At 42.5% G+C, this 19,586-nt stretch overlaps 1 protein-coding gene across 4 annotated transcripts in view; it reads right to left on the bottom strand.

The window, feature by feature from the left end:
• The window catches only part of coro2aa (coronin 2Aa), a 43,596-nt gene that overhangs the window by 6,197 nt on the left and 17,813 nt on the right, over nt 1–19,586 (bottom strand). For all 4 annotated transcript variants that reach the window (XM_079500315.1, XM_079500313.1, XM_079500314.1 and 1 more), the window contains 7 exons: nt 12,399–12,599; nt 6,909–7,025; nt 5,561–5,710; nt 4,333–4,512; nt 3,435–3,551; nt 1,740–1,844; nt 312–408 (listed from right to left, as the gene is read on the bottom strand). In XM_079500315.1, coding sequence (XP_079356441.1) covers nt 312–408; nt 1,740–1,844; nt 3,435–3,551; nt 4,333–4,512; nt 5,561–5,710; nt 6,909–7,025; nt 12,399–12,599 — 967 coding nt within the window. The remainder of the gene's footprint in view (nt 1–311; nt 409–1,739; nt 1,845–3,434; nt 3,552–4,332; nt 4,513–5,560; nt 5,711–6,908; nt 7,026–12,398; nt 12,600–19,586) is intronic.

Below are 19,586 nucleotides of genomic sequence, written 5' to 3'. Positions count from 1 at the left end.
TTTAGGTAACTAACTTTGATCAATCCTGGAGGAGGAAACGTTTTGGTTGGAGAAAAAGGTTTCCGTTTCTATGTCACTATATGTACGTATACTGTACCAGTACCTAGATGTTGAGCATCCATCCAGGACATAGTTGGAGTTAGATCCATTGAAAAAGATGGCTCAACATACCCCTGATACTCATTTACCTACTAACTGTAATGTTATGTGGCGTGGAGGTAATATATCCAGAACGTGATCAAACAGGCCTATGTGATATGACAATGTTTATATGATGATGTGAGTGTGTACTTAATAATTGTGGTCCTCACCCATTCCTTTCTGAGGTAGGAGCGAGCGATGCTCTGTGAGAAAGTGCATGTAAGGTTTCTCTGAGCTGATCTCATAGTACCTGATGGTCCCATCACCCTGAGAGAGAAGCAGACACAGATCTTCTGTACCAATGCATTCAATATATTATCTAGTCAGAAAAACAATGAAAAAGAAAAGAAATACATTGGTAAATAATTGGAAAATAATGTAATGTAATACCTATATGGTAGCAAGGTTTAGCACTGCCTAAAATAATAATAAAAATTAATTTCACAATTTAGTTATGTCAATTCCAGATTCCCTCTGCAGATTTTTACATCTTCTTCATTTTATAAATATTTAACCAATAAAAAGTATTAAGCTTGTAAGTGTGTGTGTGTTTGTGTGTGTGTGTGTGTGTGTGTGTGTGCGCGCGCGTGCACGACAGTGTCGTGCCAAAGTATTGAAAACAGCCAAGCCACAGGCTCATAACGCGTCACAGCTTGCATGCTATACAGCATATAGCCTGTATGTGCGTTCCACATGGAATGTTCTGCATCTAGTGTAGCCTCAGGTTATCTTGGTAGTATTGCCTCATACTAGGTTTAGAGTTACTATTTGTATGTAATCGCACCATGTCAGTATCAAACTCTAAACCTAGTTAAAAAAAACATAGTTACAAGTGAAGATTGACAGGAAAGAGGGAGAGAGAAGGGGAGAGACATGCAGCAAAGGTGCTAGGGGAGCAATAGCTTACAGCAGGGGTTCTCAAAGTGGGGCCCTTGGGTGGGTAGCAGGGGACCCCAGCTAGTTAGGAAAGAAATGGACTCCTACAGATCTGTAACAAATGGAACCTTACGGGTTCATTTGGTTCCATTTGTACACTCTCAGAGTAAATTAACACTGAGGACTTTACAGTGTACATTGGGGTCTTTTTTTTTATCAAATGGGGGTCTGTGGCCTAAACCCTTAAGCATATCAACCTAAAGCATAATGTGTCCGGGTAGCTCAGTCGTAGAGCTCTCGCCTTTGGACCACAAGTTCATGGGTTCGATCCCGGGCACCGGCAACTATATGAGCGTATGAGTAGCACGGCTTGGTGCAGCAAGTTGTGCGGGAAGTACTGGGAGCTGATGGTAGGTGTGGCGCTCCACCCCAGCAATCCATCTCCCAGGGGTCTAGCCGTGCGCATTGTAACGGCGGTTACTCCCGCATGTTACCGGCTGATACCGACAATAAGCTACTCCCGAGTCCCGACCTATATCAAACTGGGGGTCCTTGAAGATAAAAGGGTCAAGAATCACTGTCTTAGGACAGTGTCTCTAACCACTAAACCATCTTTCCAATGCCATGACTACGACTGTGTGTCCATTTGCTGTATCGTCCTGCTGTGTGTTAACCTGACACTCATATTGTGGTTTTAATAAACTGTGTTGAGTGAGACCCACCTTCCCAGCAATGTAAAGCATGTGCGTGTCAGGGTCGTAGAAGGGGAACAGGACCCCTGATGAACTGTCTTGGTCCTCTTGTAACAAAGGCACGGAGAGGTCATCCTGAACACACACACACACACACACACACACACACACACACACACACACACACACACACACACACACACACACACACACACACACACACACACACACACACACACACACACACACACACACACACACACACACACACACACCAGATATAGAACAATAGTTAGCAATTCCATTCTGGGAACTATGGATCGCTGGTCGTAGTTCAGGATGGCATAGACTATAATATGATGCCATAGTAAAATGATAATGATAATCATTTTGTTCATGGGTGATAATCATTTTACTACATCTAGTGTCTAGTAAAGAACATAGAGTTCTTGATCATAACGGTCAAAGATGGGTCTGCCCATTCCCTACATAAATATCACTGTACAGTCCAGTATTAAACCGATTGAGTGCTCAATCCTAATCCCTGTTTCAGCCATAATCCCCCGCCCACTCCATACTTTCATCCACATTATAAACACAGCAGCAACACAGAAACAGTTCTGAATCTCGACACAGCTACACACAATTCATTTTCTTATGTCAACTGTAATGCTAGATAGTCATAGTTATTGTACAGTTTGGTGATTAACGTAGTTCATTAATTTGTCCACCAGATGGGGTACTTACTGTATAGGAGCCAGGCACAACTAGAGCAACTTTAGACTTTTGGCATTTGGGAGGTGTTATATAGCATCTTTCTCAAAAGAAAGACTGTTGTAGAGAGAATCCATGTCTCTTCTAACCAACACTGGCAACCCACGTCAAGCTTTCTACGTCATAGTGCTGTTTTTAGGTTGTAGAACACCCCTGTTTCCATAGTGTTACTTTTAGGTTCTAATCTAGAACACTACTAACAGTAGGTTATGGAGCCATAGTTCAGTCACGCTATAGAACTCACCTGTTTAGATACAGTAACATTTGAAAAGTAACATACTGTGGTTATAAATGTATGGATAGGTCATAAACACCATAATTCCGTTCATAGCCACATACTTTGCCGATAACACGGATTGCTATAACATTCCATAAACGGCACATCTTCATATCAAACAAACGCACCAAGAATATCCCAGCGCAATGATCACTTCCTCTTCTATGTTTGACATGGAAGTACAACGGGATCCGATGGTAAGTCAGACATGCGGAAACAACGGTCGGACTAGCACTCGAACATGCGCTGTTCCCGTGCTGGCTCTCGTGGCTCAAGTTGACTTGAGACGACGCCCCTCCGTCACGGTCTATGGGGAGGATTTCAGTGTAATATGTACAGATTTTGGGGTTTTCTAGTAGTGTTATGTACGGAATTGCCAATCCGTGTTATTTCACTATGTTTGGGTGAGACCGGGTTGCATCTGGAGTTCTCACTCCAGTTTCCATTCTCAATCTCACAGTGGTTTTAAGTCTCAATCTCACAGTGGTTTTAGGTCTCAATCTCACAGTGGTTTTAGGTCTCAATCTCACAGTGGTTTTAGGTCTCAATCTCACAGTGGTTTTAGGTCTCAATCTCACAGTGGTTTTAGGTCTCAATCTTACAGTGGTTTTAGGTCTCCAGGCACTCATGAGCAACTATTTAGTAGATTATCAAGATGCTGTTGTAATCCTCACCAGGTCCCACAGTGCTATCTGTCTTGCGTTCCAACGTGAATTGCCCGTTGTGACCAGCATCTTCAGGTTGCCCAATATCAGAGCCTTGCTGGCTTTGTGCGTCTTACAGTTGGCCTCCTACAAATCCAGGAACACCATGCGCACACACACACACACACGCACACGCACACGCACACACACACGCACACACACACACACACACACTTTAGTCAGTTATTTCTTGTGTAATTTCTGTACTTAAATTGTTGATTTAATAGGTTATACATTTCTGTCTTGTGTTTATTGTGAGCAGGTGTTGTGTTTTATGCCTTACAATAACGTTTTAAAGTAATGCAGATATAAACATTATTTCCCCAAGTATTTGGCACTCATGCTTATTTTGTAAGTAGTATTTTGTATAAATTAAGTATATTTCAGTGACAGAACTAATGTTAACATTGCTACTACTGTTGCTAATAATACATATTACCAAAGAAATTACAACATTTAGGGTTGCAGTTCATCCAGCACATTGTGTCACGGTTCTGGAGTATTCTCTGTACTGCCACGTAGGAAGGAGGTGAGAGCAGACACAAGTAAGGAGTGTGAGTCATGGCTTGGTGACCCAGGGTTTGGAGAGCTATGCTGTGGACAAGGGTGTCAGTTTTGGCTGTGTGGTGCTGGAGGAAAAGGGTAGAGTGTGAGTGTGTGTGTGTGTGTGTGTGTGTGTGTGTGTGTGTGTGTGTGTGTGTGTGTGTGTGTGTGCTCGCACACGCGCGTGTGCGTGGTCTGTAGAAATGAGACACCTGGTGTGAGACACCACACACACACAAATATAATATACTGTACATAAAAGGCCCACAAACCACACACACATCCACCCAGGCCCCTCAACTCGCATCACACTGAGCAGTACTACCTGCAGCAGGTTCCCTGTGCGTGGCTCCATCAGTCTGACCTTCTTGTCCTTGCAGGCGGTGGCCAGCAAGCTGCCATCAGTGTTGAAGGACATGGACAGAACCACGTCTGTGTGGTGACTGATGGTCCGAACTGGGTTCTTTATCACCTGCTCTGGACAGTCCAGGTTCCAGATCATCACCTGGGAAACAACGAGAGCAAGTGTAATAATGGCTGAGATTCAAACCCGGGTCTCCCGCATGGGAAACCAAACATCTACCGCTTAGAGTAGAGGGAATCTCCCCTTGGCCAGCGGAGATATTACTAGTATATTAGATAGTAGTCTTTTGGGCTTTAGGCTGAGCTACTCGGCTACATCTCCCCCTTTTTACCTCCCCCACTGGGGAAACTCAAGCCAGGTCACAGCATCAATGTAACACCAGAGATTCGAACCCGGGTCTCCCACTTGGGAAACCAAAAATGTGCCCATGCCATGTTGTCCTATGCTATGTTGTCACACATCTGTTGTTGTGTTGTACTGTTTTACGTTTCAAACCTCTACGACCTGCTGTAAACTAAATTGCCACTAATAAAGAACTTGAACTTGAACGTACCGCTAAGGCAAGAGGGGAATTCTAACATTGGCCAGGGGAGATATTAGGCTTCAGGCTGAGCTACTCTGCGACACAAGTATGCAAGCACATGCAGGCAGACAATTGAAGTATACACACATGCACAAACTCTCTAAAACATGCACACACATTGGCAGACTACAATAGAAATCACACATGAAATGTACAAATAATATTCTGGAACTGTAGGATTGCCTACTTGGTGTCCTGATTGGACCAAATCAGCTGGAGATGACACAGCTGGTGTAGCTAATTGTAAAATCATCTGCAACCATGTGGGTGATTGATTCAGAGCTTTTAACGCTTTTTTGTGTTTCCTGTCACACTTACATTCCAAATGTTTTGCTAGAACATAAGAGTACCACTACCTACACAAACACCTTTCCATGCATGTTTTGACAAGCACAATAACCTCGTATGACATTTTTCTAACGATTATGTCAAGGCTCTGGCTTGGCAGAGGTGCAGCAATAAGATGTTGTTTGTCATCAAGATCTGACAACTAAATTAGATCCACGCTGCTCTGAAAATGCTGTGACCTGTTTGGCTGCAGATTCTTTGATTGTGTGCGTGCGTGCATAGGACAGGTTGATGTGTGCATGTGTGTGTGTGTGTTACCTGGTAGTCATATGCAGTACTAAAAAGCACGTTGTTAGCGGTGGGGTGCCACTCAATGAGGCCCACTCTGCGGCTGTGACCCTGCAGCTCCTTCCATGGTACTGTCAGGTTCTTCAGCACACCGTGAGGATGGATGTCCCACACCTTCACCTGGTGTGCGCACACACACACACACACACACACACACACACACACACACACACACACACACACACACACACACACACACACACACACACACACACACACACACACACACACACACACACACACACACACACACACACACACACACACACACACACACACACACACACACACACACACACACACACACACACTATAACAGGACTCTAATAGCACTTAAACAGACAGCAGAAACCCTACACATTAACAGTGGGCTGCACCAAAAGGACAGCGTCGTTATACGTGGCAGCGGTGGCCGAACGGATAGCGGATCGGTCTTGATACCGGAAGGTCGCCAGTTCGAATCAGCGGTCCGACACGTTAAAATTACCACCGCTGAAGTGCCCTTGAACAAGGCATTGAACCACTACGATGAAATGTGTTCTATGAGCAGGGCCTGGCTGGAAACAAGTTCTTGAGCTTAGCCCAGATACCCTGGGTAAATATAGTAATCATTTCATTTCATTTCATACTCAGGTAGAGTTATCCCCACCCCCGAGTATGATACAGTTCTTCAGTAACCCATACAATACAATGCTACTACCAAGGTGGTGCAAGATATTCTATTAAGCCTAATTGTATTTTGAGGTCAGCCATGCTTTTACATTAGTTCTGAGTTTGGTAGGGAGTCGTTTTGTTTATTATTTTTCTGTAAGCCAATCCTGAAGTCAAATTAATATAAAGTGCCATGCACTCATTTATGTACTTCGGTCTCCCCTAATCCAGGGCCGCAACATCCATTTACAGTTATATTACAGTGCATAATTTCACACACATGTATACTTCACTTTGAGCAGGCAGCCCAGACATAATTGCACATTTCTTAAATATTTTATATCAAGTTAATTTCATTCCACATTACTCTGGGGTGGGATATTGAAGAGTTCATTCTGCAGCTTTTGCTTTGACCCAGTGTGTTTAGCCTGAGCTCATGTGGAATGTGTCTGTGGAATGTAACACTGTCCTTAACACACTAATAAAAGTATCGTCCTGTTTCTGCATGTTCATAACCAATCAGAACGCACAAAAGGGTGTTCAGTGTTATGTGTGTATTCATTGTGAATGATGTGTATGCATTTACTTTTATGTCAAGTGCATGTACTGTGTGTGTGTGTGTGTGTGTGTGTGTGTGTGTGTGTGTGTGTGCGCAGTGTGCACTAACCGTGGCATCCTCGGAACAGGATGCAATGCAGTAATCATTGAAGGGATTCCATTTGATGTCTAAGACGTTTCCTCTGTGACCTGATACTCTGGGGTGATGGGGGTCCACTTTCCCTGTCTAACAGAAAAGCAGACGCACAACAAAAATGTTGAGTTACAACATGACCAGTCTTTTGTCTTAATACATTTATGTTTTTTTTTTATCAGTAAGACAACATGCTTTGGTTAATTTCATGCCAAAATATTGTATAATGCTGTCAATGTTATACAAATGTGATTGAAGAGCTCTATTCCCAGAACAAAAAGTTTGAATTATATCATATTCCACATCATGTGTGATGTTATGTATGGCGAATCACATTCTATCAACTATTCTCAACTCAACTATTCTCTCAGCTAATTATTCCACGTTAGTCTAATTTCTTTAAGGACCACCAGATGGAGGCATTTTGGAAGGAAATTGTATGTTCCATGTAGATTTTGGGAAAGTAGTTGCAGAGCACAATAATCAAAGCCTCAAAGCGACAATTTGGGGGTTCAAGCCAACACAGACTGTTAAAAGTTGAAAGCTGCAAGCTGCAAGACCCATGGCAGTTTCCGACACCCGTAAAGATAACTAATTCATTTAGCATGATTGTACATACACAAATGTGTTCCAAGATATGTATTTTTTAGCTTTTGTTCCACATAAAACAAACAAACTAAAACATTTTGTGAACACAAAATGTTTTAGTTTATTTATAAGTTGTAACTTTATCTTTTTTACGTATTTTACATATCCTTTGTCACAGAATCAAATGTTTTACGGTCATGATTCACCAGGAGCTTGGATGCCTTGGTTACAGGCTTAAAATAATTAATCTCTATCGGCTGATTGAATGGGCTTTTTATCTGTAGAGCCAGAGCCGGTAAACAAAAACATTTTGTGAACATGTTTCAACAGCTTAATTAAAAATGTCCAGTAAGTTTGATGATGTTTGGACAAATTCCATCGATTTATGGCCAAATTTGTGCGAAATTTGTGGAATTGATTGGCAAAAATATTATTGCACACCTGGTTCAACATTGAAATATATGAATTTTGTAATGATTTAACTTTTTTGTATAGTTTAAGTCGTGTTATGACACTTTTTGTGATGACTGCCCTAACAGTGGTTGACTTTGGTCAACAGGTAGGTAGGCCAATGTGCTGAGCCACACTCCTTTGAAGTTCATTGGTCAATAGAGGGTATGCGGGTGACATCATCATCATCATACCCTGCCGGAAGTTATGCGGGAACGCCTACTTTCTGGCCTTGACAGCTCATACACCCAAACAGAAAAATAATATCTGATTGTATTAAGTAGACTTATGGTTTGGTGGTGGAGCTAAAAAGATTGTATGTATAAGAGTTGAGCATGATGTTATATCAGTCAATATTCGCCTATATATTGTCAACCGCAGATGTCTGTCTGTCTGTCTGTCTGTCTGTCTGTCTGTCTGTCTGTCTGCCTGCCTGCCTGCCTGCCTGCCGCCTCCCCCCCTCCCTCTCTCTCTCTCTCTCTCTAATCGGTTGGGCCTTACAGAGAGAAGAAAAATCCCTTTTGTGCTGCCGAGATGAAAAACTTAAAAGGAACAATAAAAACCCAGATAGGCAGGTAGAAAATTGAATTGAATGACCATAAATTGCACCAGTAATGACATAACCTGGACACATATGTGTTTTTCACCACCTTCTAGCAAACAGACATAACGTCTGTGTGTTTGTCTGGGTTATAATTCTGTTGTGCACAGAAAACCTAATGTTTATACAATTTACAATCTCATAGGAATTTATAAAACCCCTGTAGAAAGAGAAACATCAACATAAGAAATATAGGGTTTCAGCCCTTTGGTCTTGATAACTCCTAATAACAGATACCATAAGATATACTGATATATCAGTTGGACGATTTCAGTCTCTGTCTGTCTGTCTGTCTGTCTGTCTGTCTGCTTTTCCAAGTGCTCAAAGCGCTTTACAATGGTTCAATCATTCATACATTGGGATGGACATATATAGAGCATCGCAGTCCCACCCCCTTTCATGACGACAAGCGGCCCGGAAGAGAATTTCCCAATTCATTTTTCCCATAGACATTTCAAAAAGTATTTATTTAAAGACCTGTAAGCCTCTGACAAAGTCTATACTCGGATCGTGACAAATCATGAACACAATTTTTTGTGCCGAACAAATAATTAGAAAGAAGAAAAACAACAAAATAGGTTCTTCTAATTATTTGTTCGGCCCAAACAAATGTGTTTATTGTCATGATTTGTCAGCAGCCGAGGTGGCTTTGTCAGAGGCTTTAAAGGCCTTTAAATAAATACTTTCTGAAATGTCTATGGGGAAAAAAAATCCCATTTCTGAAGCTGAGAATGAAAAAAATCTGTTATAAAACCAGCTCACCCCAAACAAAAGAAACTTAAAAGGAACAATAAAACCAAGATAGGCAGGTAGAAAATAGAATTGAATAACCGTAAATTGCGCCAGTAATGATGTAATCTGAAAACATATGTGCTTTTCACCACTTTCGAAAACACACACACACGCACACACACACACACTTGCTCGCTCGCTCACACGCATGCACACGCACACTCTTCAGTTTTCTCCTTGTGATGTAACTCACATACCGGCCAGCTGTCATGATTTGAATAAGACGACCTCATCCCTACAGGTTAGGACGTGTAGTCTTGCCTGCATACACACATCCCAGCAAACTCTGACAGTAGCAGAAACCCAGAGAAATTTCCATTACAAATGGGGTTCATCTTTTATAAACCACTTGACGTGTTGGTGGTGAAATGTTTGTGAAAAATAGCAGACTTGCAAGCTCAAAATACGTGATCGTCTGTCGTCAGCAAAGAGTATTTGGTGTAGACAGGGTAGTACTACTATTAGATCTAATATAGAGCCCTGGGGGACCCCAGTCAAAAATAGTATATAGGGTATATAGGTGGTTAATTATGCTGCAGTCCATATTGAAGCTAACCTCTCCAAATTGTTTGTACAGAAACGGGTTCTGACACACACACCACGCACGCACGCACGCACGCACGCACGCACGCACGCACGCACGCACGCACGACCCCTTTGGACGTTAAAGGGAATGACATAAGCACTGCCCTGAGGCCTGTTGTGCCATTACTCCATCCCCCAAAATGTACAATAAACACAATATGAACATTGTGTGGTTGGGGTAGACGTGTGTCCTAATGTAACGACACAAGCACTATAACCATGAGCCCCACAGGCTATGTATCCATACAAAATGTGCGTGCGTGTGTGCGTGCGTGCGTGCGTGCGTGCATACATACATACATACATACATACATGTGTGCACGTGCACACACACAGGTAGGATGTGAAGGGTAAATATGGTGGACTGGATGCTGTAATTGCACTTTGTTGAGAAGGAGAATGAGAAGGAGGGTTTAAAAAGATGAGTTATGTCATTCCAAAGCTCATATGCAATTCCTGCCTACGCCAGGAGGAGAGGTGATAAATCCAAACAACCCCCCTTTTAAAAGAGACAGAAGTAGAGAGAGCGAGAGAGAGACCAAGAGACAGAAGTAGAGAGAGCGAGAGAGAGACCAAGGAAATGAAGGAAAATTGGGGAGTGCTCTTTGATGTATGGCTCTGGTTGGAGAGATATGAGAGGACTGTACATTCAGCCAGTGTGAGAGCGGGAGGTCGGCTTGCAAAGGCCCTGGACAGACGCACACTTCAAAGACCACTCAAGTTTATTTAAGCGATCTTAAGGGATCACTATTAATAATGAGAAATCACTCTTAATAACGTGGGTGACTGTGATAATAATTACATATAACATACCTCTGCTTAATGAATCATGTCTATCACATGAGATAGGTTTAGTATCCTAAGATTAAAAAGGACACATACATGGAACAAGGCTTGCACAGTTCGCATTCAAGCACATTTCTAGTCCACCTTCAATGAGCATAGATTAGAGACATTGCAGAGCAGCACCTCTTTGGATATTCCTTCCTATGCCAGCATTTGTTTCTTTTAGCATTTGATTCATGTTCATTGTTCTACTGTTATATTGGATCGCCCTCTTCATATTTCAATGTCCCATTGGCCAGCACTAATAAATTAAATCTCTCAAGCCATCCAGCACTTGAATTGTGTATGAACTCTAACCAAAGTGTGAGCATTGGGTTAGCATCCAGGGATGTTCTTGTTCCAGCACTACATCAAATGGATCAATAATCTATATATGGCAGGACTCCCAGCTGACAGAGCACAGCTGACTTTACAGGTGAGCAGAGAGAGAGACAAGAGCAGAGAGTCATTTAGGTGGAAAAATTGACATTGCAAAAGTAACAATCTCGCATAAAATGTATGAACAAAAACACAGGAAACACTGCAATATGAATTCTGTGGTGAAAACTTGTTGACTTAATGAAAAGATGGCGTAACATGCTGAAACAGCTATAACAAAGCATGAGTGAGGAATATTAATGCTTAAAAGGCTAGACCACTTTGGTAGAGTTTGGGCTGTGTAGTTTCCTTGCCATGATGTACATAACTTCAAAGGTGGGCAAGAATGCAAACAAAAACAAAATAAATACAAAATAAAGAAATCCTCCATTGATTATAAATTGATAATCCAATACTTACATTGTATAGTGAAGTTTCTGACAATATAGAACATCACAAAAAAGTCAATTTGAAGATCTGGATCTGTATCCAGATCCACGGATGCAGACAAAAGATCTACAGGGAGATGTAATTTATATAAAATAAATAAATAGTACCGGGTTTGGTGATGTTTTATATAGTCAGAATCAACTTTGTTTGCATTTGTTTATGGGCTAAAAGAACTCCTCCTAAGCAGTAGTCAATATTGAAGTTCCCATTTGTTTGTTTCTATTTTACATAATTGTAAGTCAGTCAGATAACTCACAAATAGATTTAACCAAAATGTATTCTAGAATGAGAATAGTGTACATATAATATTTGTACATTGATATCTTGGCGTTCGGCTCTGCTACATTTTCTCCCTGCTTCATCATCATTAAACATTAAGAGCAGGAAGATAGATATAAAATAACAAACACCCATGGGGAACAGAAATAACAGAGAGCACCGGTGGTGCTGGGGTGGCGGTGGGAGCAAACATCACATAACAACAACCAGGCAGGAACCATATGCAGAAGGAAGGCAGGAAGAATGCATGCATGCTTAAATACCCCGCCCAAATGGTCAGCATACTGCCACATCAGTGTATGACATGTGGGTCTTATACACCCACATAGTAATGCAGCGTAAACCCCTCGAGTATATGTATGCACCCTTGAGCATAGCATGAAGCCGCTCGAGTATATCTGACTGAAGTCACTCTGCAAGCTACGTATCATTTAGCCTGTTGTCAGCATGCTTTGTTTACACACAAAACCTTAAATGTGACAATAGGTTCTTCCAGGTTGGGCTCATTGTACACTCACATGATGGAGAGACAGGACGAGAAACGCCCCGCCGCCAGCGCACTCTGTGATGACGGCGAGGAAGCGTGGGTTGACAGCACAGAAGAGGTTGTCCTGGACAGAGCGCGTGATGGGCACGCCATCGTAGCAGCTCTCCTTGGTGGCAGTCTTACCGAAGACATGGCGGAACTTTGAGCTGCGGTACTGGGGACGCCATGACATCTGGAGATGGAGAGAGAGAGACAGAGAGAGAGAGAGATTAGTTTATGCACAATATTAGGCCTTGGCCTGGAAGACAGGTCAGGTAGTCCACGAACTTGAGTGTTTCACATTACATTATTGTACAGACAGAGTGAAAAAAAGTGATGATTTCATCACTAGATTGGGATGACTTTCAACACAGGTCTTTATATGGAAAGCACAGCGACTGCTTGAGTGACTTCAGGACCGTCCATCTCAAAGTTAATTTGATTCCTTTTTTCATAACTATTTCTGGGCCGCACAAGCCGCCCGCACCATTTTGTATTTTCTATTCAAGAGTAGGAAAGCTGAGCGTGAAGTATTCTAATTCTAACCGTTCAAATGTCTCATCCTGGATTGATCATGGAAAAGAGAAGAGTTGCTAAGCCAAAAATAGCACTGACAAGATGAAGTACAGATAAGATGTTTTAAAAATAAAAAAATCCCAATCCAAAGAAGCCGGTACCGCCGTCAATTTCACAACAGCAAATGAGCAATGACAGCAAAAGTGAGTTCCCCATGTCCATGTGCCTGTTTTTAGGCAAACACTTTGACGATGAGCCAGCGAGTCGATGCACATGTCATTAGCGTGCATGCTAAGTGGTTGTGGGACAGAACCTGGCGAGCCATCATGTCTGCTGTGTGTGCCGACTCTCCCCGCCTCGCTGCTGCAGCCTGATCATTATTTATGAATTAGAGGGGCGGACGAGGGCTGATGGATGCTAGGTTAAATGCTACACAGACCCAAACATGTCTTGAGACACAAGAGAGAGGGTGATGATAGCGCGGCGAGAGGGACAGAAAGATGGACATGTTGTAATAATATGGATGGACACAAGATTTACATTGACTATAAGCACTCGTGTTCGGTCATAGTGCCCTTGAGAATGGCACTCATTTCACAGCTTAATCACTGTAAGTACTAATTCACAGTAAATACTGTAGTGATGCACTAGAAGTATTACATCAGATAAAAGGCCATATAATATAATTGTGAAAACGATGACATCTGAAACGTAAACATAAACTAACCCGTACCCTAGTGGCTGAAACTCAAACGGATTACCCGAGACGTGTCACGCGTGTCACAAACAATACTAGAACCCTCACGACAATGACATCATTTTCTGGGTTTTTGCAGAAGGGACAGGACTGGCCCCAGGCCAGCCAGATGGTGTCTTCATAAACATAATGACCGTGAGGCAGACACAATGACATCACTTGCGAGCGAAAGTAAAAATAACAGTGTTTGGTTAGGGTGACGCGGGCGTGGCTGCCTGGCTGGCGTGCGGCTGCTGGCCAAACAGTCAGAGCGGGAAGCAGGGGACAATAAGGGACGATGTTGATGTTTCAGGGCATTTAGCTGAAACTGTAAGATGAAGCAAATGCATCTGAACAAATGTGGCTTCCATGTTGATCTCAGACTACACGTGGCCAGTCTATGGTGTCATTCCTCTATGACGTATCTGTTATGTATGACTCCATATCTGGGCAAGGTTTCAGCCTTGATCCAACCACCCCAGACTTCCACTTTAAATTATTTTATCCACGTTGTAAGTTATTTTATATAAATGGAAAGGCCCGGGCCGCCGGCGTGGTGGTGGTCCCTAGGCTGCAATGCCAGCCTAACAGCGCGTCGCTGGTTCGAGTCCCGATCCTGACGACCTTTGCTGCGTGTCATTACTAATGTCTCTCGCCTTCCTGTCAGTCTACTGTCCTGTCAAAAAGGCAAAAAGCACAACAACAAAGCACAACATCTCTCTCTCTCTCTCTCTTAATTAAAAATATAAAGAACATAATTCTTACATAATAACACCTACATAATTCCTGTAGGTAATTTAAGACATTTGGTGATGATCATTGCACGATTAGCCTTGGACACACAGACAGACAGACAGACAGACAGACAGACAGACAGACAGACAGACAGACAGAGTCATGGACATATGTCTTAAATGAGAGTCATTACCTAAATACCTAATACCCAATATATATTGTTAATCGTTATACTTAATAATATATTGCAACTTATTCTCCAATAATGATAGAATATCGACACAAAACAAACCCAAGTTAGTTGTATTTCATGACCACAAAATCTTGCAAGGTTATTGGGATTATCATTTTGGCCACAATCACATAAGCCCTACAGGGTAATGAACCGTAAAGCTAGAGTCTGGTATGTCTGGTATAAACAGTGAGCTAAGTCCAGAGTAAAACAGACAGACAGAGACAGAAAGGGTGGCCGTGGTTCGAGACACTCCACTTCTCCATTTACTCGCCCCCCTATCGTCTTCTACCCCCAGGCTGCTGGAGGCATCCCAGTGCTGTCACTCTGGAATGTTCTGGCCAGTGTAATCACCTGGAGTGATTCGTTAACCTTTCTCAGGTGTGTGACTACAAACCGCCTCAGGACACTGTCGCTCCAACGCAAAGACAAACCGTCCCCAGCTGCTGCCGCACTTGCACTGTTCACAAATGGAACTCTCCTTAGCTTATAGAAAACAAAGCGTGCAGAGGTAAATGATAAAGATCAACCTGTTGTGAACAGTGGAGTATGTGGTTTGTTAACGGCATCTGCCAGCTTACACATAGGCCTACAACACTTCTGGATTTGCTTTTGTTCGGCAAAATGTATTGTGATATTTATAAAAATAAAAGAAGAGTTTCACCAGATATATGATGACATATTTAATTTCAATAGCTCTTGCAACTGGGAACACGTTTCTGTTCCTCACTCATAGAAATCAATGTACACATTGCTGAGAACGATTGCTCATTCACTATGCACACAGTCCTGCACTAGCAACCAAGAAGTCAATGAATCAAACTAAATGATGTTGAAAGGATTTGACTATTTTTCATCAAGATTAGTCATGAAAAATGCAAACCTTGCTATTGAAATCTGCCCAAGGCATGACCCACATCCGTCTGTACATAAGCTTTTAACTATACTTAATCACTCTTAAGCTATGTAATCACAAATGTTTTTATGTTTTCTCTGCATGTCATGTGCTTTCCTCCATATCAGGAAAATTAGATTGTACTGTATCTGACAATCAGTTTTCTAGCAATTTCTATTCTTCTCCTATGTTGGTTACTTCTGTAATCAGTTATGGTTGTGCAAATGTGTGTGTATGTGTGTGTGTGTGTGTGTGTATGTGTGTGTGTGTGTGTGTGTGTGTGTGTGTATGTGTGTATGTGTGTGTGTGCGCGCGCATATACGTGCACGTGGATACATGCATGTGTGTGCATCTACATAGAGCAGTTTATCCATGAATTGTTGCGTTCCATACAAGGAAGCTGTGGTTATTGTGTGTGCATGCATGTGTGACAGGGTGTATGCAATGGAAAGTGAATGCATGCATGTATACAAAATCATTCACTCCCCTTTTAAAAAAAAAAAACCCACTTGCCCTGTTCTACCACCAGAAAACCATTGCCTTGTCTATGACACCTTCCAAGAATCATCAAAGAGAAATGAGGCTGACTCCATAAAGTGCGTCAGGAATGACCGGCTGACTCAACTTCAAAAGAAGAAAATCATAAATTCTTCAAACTAAGAGTGCAGTTATAGTCACATTTAGTACTGGTGGTGTAAATCAGCTGTGTTTACAAAAAGGAGAGAGACAGGCACTTGTACACTCAGGTTGCTGACAAGTTGCAAGACAGCATGGCAGTGTGAAGATAATATGGCCTATAATCCTACATGACAAGTGGAATATACTGGATTGAAGATGATGCGTTAATGACTAATTACTTACAATTGTGAGTATCTGGGATGAACTGAGCACATGCAGTACTTGTCAGAATCAGTACTGTGTGTATGTCATGATGATAGCCTACAATCCTGCCTGCCTGGAGTTCAAGATTGACCCGAGTCTTCGACTCTTTGCTGACTCAGCAGATATGAAGGGGGCAGGGTTGGTACAGACAGCAGTTGGTAGACAGCTAATCTTGATATAGTGTGTGTGTGTGTGTGTGTGTGTGTGTGTGTGTGTGTGGGGGGGGGGGGGGGGGGGGGGGGGGTAGAAAAGAGTAGGCCTACGTCCCATGATCATTGCCAATTTATGATGTTGATTTCAGTTTCAAATCTGAACATAAATAGTAGAAATTCTCTGGATGGATCTCTAGGTTGTGATTGTGACTACACCCACACACTGTTACGCTGAGCCATGTAGTTCCATTCCTGCAGGGATTTAACAGCAGGTGCTCAGCATGCTGCGTGACAGCTAGCCTGTTTAGTTCTCAACGCAGAAGTGATGATGAAACCACTACTGCTCACTGGCTATTTTTAACACTGCTTCTTGCTGATCAAAAGGCTGTCAGCCACCCTCAATGACGGCACAGTGGCACGAATCACGATGCAGGACGCTTCTAGACTGGCTTCATGTCTCAGGCACAATGTGAGAGGAGACTGCAGTAGTTAGTTAGTTCTCGGGTCAACCTCTGATCACTTCTATTTCTGGTCGGCTGGGCACCTTTATGTGTATTTGAGGATCACAATAATAATTTCTGGACATAATTATGGCACTGACCCATGGGATCCGTAATATTAGGTTACTTGTGCATAGCTTATTACAGGGCATGCAGCGTTGCGTAATAGGGGTTTATAACTTGTCTGTCCATCTCTCTCCTGGGTAACCTTCTCCACTTGATTAACCTTTGGTGCATGTCAGCCCACACAGCTGACCATACAGATGAGAACGTACAACACCGTACAGCTGTAAATAACCTAGTTAATTGTTTGTTTGAGTGCCTATCCTTTATGTTATCAAAGTTCTTAAGGTTGTTTGGGCTCCTCCATCATTCCTGAGTAGGCATAATTTAGACACTGATACAACTAGATGGGGTTTAAAACCAGTGTGCCTTCCATATGGATGCCAGACATCAAGTGAATATCTGGCATCCAAGTCAGTTTCAGTTTTAGCCCAACCGGACCACCGCATTGACCTCTAGGTAAAACCTTAAGCTTATGCATTTCTAAAAAGTGAAAGAATATATGTGAAGACTATTCAAAGATTATTATTTACTTTCTTGGTCTACTGGCAGTATGCATGTTACATTTGGTGCTGATTTATCAAGTGGTTTCAGAGATTAGACACAGACAAATGTATACAGACCGACCGACGGACAGACAGACAGACAGACAGAAAGACAGAAAGAAACACAGCCATGCTGTAAAAAGAAAAAAAAGGAAAAAAAAGGAAAGTGGGCCTGAGGTCTACCAATAAAAAAGTGTTCTCAGTTCCATGTACTTCCTGCACAGGTATGGTGAATGCATGACATTCTGACACCACTGTTTGCGGAGTTATCTGAACTGCGGAGTCAGTCCATTATATAGTATACCATATCTTTTCCTCCCTTCATGCTATCCTGTCCCCTTAAACATGCACCATAAAACATTAACAGCCACTTCTCTACAGCCCTTCCACTGCATAGTACCAGTACCAGCAAATTCTACCAGTAGGAAGGAGAGTTCAGAGTTCACCTACGCGGCTCTTATTGTGCCTGAAGCTGTGAGCTTCTGACATCAAAACCTCCTTAATCCCAAGGCTCCCAGCAATCTACCATCAATATACCCCACTTCCAGCACACCTCTCTTCTAATACACCTACTAGTCACCCACAAAACCTCAAGGTTCCCTGCAATCTAAAGCTTGAGTTATACTTAACTTGAGTTATAAGCTCACAAGGCATCGCAGACACAACCACGTATAATCAATACTCCAGCCACGCAACATTGTTCATTCCCCTCATCATGTCTTCATGACACTGGTAACTCCCAACCCCAATTTCCAAAAAATCCTGGCAACCAGCCAAGCCCGTAGTACAACCCCAGCCCCCCTGCAATGTCCCCCAAGTTGGATTACCTGTTCTGTGTTTTGTAAGCGCTCAGAGCGAAATTCAAGACCCAAGATGTACAGGTGGGAACATATGTTGTGTACGTGTATGTGCGCATGCATGCGTGTGAGTAAGTGATGTGTGAGTGCATGTATTCTCACTCACGGTCTACTCTAGTCTGCTTTGACCTGTCTGATGTCATGCACTGTCTATGAACATTGGCCTTGTAAGGGGATAACAGCTAGACAGGAAATACAATAGGCTACTCACACTATAGAACGCACGTGTAGAAAGCAGGTCACCGTAGGCGTAGACTGACTGAGTGAACGTATGTGTTGTTTGTACGTGTGTGTGTGTGTGGGGGGGGGGGGCATGTGTCAGACCAACAGCTACTGAAATGTAATATCACAGCCTTCAGCACCTGTCAGCCATATCAATGGGCAAGCATCCATTGTAAGAAAGTTAAGAGTGTGTGTGTGTGTGTGTGTGTGTGTGTGTGTGTGCGCGCGTGCGCCGTGCGTGTGTTTGTGTGCGTGCATGCATGCATGTGTGTGTGTGTGTATGACTACATCAGAAGTTATATTATTTCCTTTCATATTTACCCCCTTAAATTAAGGTAAATTAAGTTGTTCCTCTTATATATCATGGTATGTTGTCAACACAGATACCTTCATGCAATAAAGTAATTCTTTACATTTTTATACAAACTTAAGAGTCGAAGAGATACAGCTCCATACATTCACATCTACAGACTCCATTATTCCTTTGCTGATTTTTATGGCTGTACATATACACACACACACACACATATACAACCTGACAAAAGTCAAGTAATGTTTAACTAATATAGGAGTAAGGTAGCTGGGGTGTGGCGATATGAATGGAATGATCTCTTCATTCCTAAGTCTACTCTACAGTTCCCAGACGGACAAATTATCCAGGAGTCCATGTACAGTAGGCCTACACAAAGTGCAAAGATGGACAGATCTATGCATGTGGATTTGATCTACACACAAAGCTCTACTGAACGCTGTCAGGAGACCTACCTCTCAGCACATAAAGTGGACTGCTAGCTCACAGGTCGAGTCATTTCGACATGAGAAGACATCACACACTAAGCTAAGCT

The sequence above is a fragment of the Electrona antarctica genome (genome assembly GCF_951216825.1).
Source record: "Electrona antarctica genome assembly, chromosome: 4".
Classification (NCBI taxonomy): domain Eukaryota; kingdom Metazoa; phylum Chordata; class Actinopteri; order Myctophiformes; family Myctophidae; genus Electrona; species Electrona antarctica.
The sequence above is the reverse complement of the archived record's forward strand: the minus strand, read 5'-3'. Positions and strand labels throughout refer to the sequence as shown.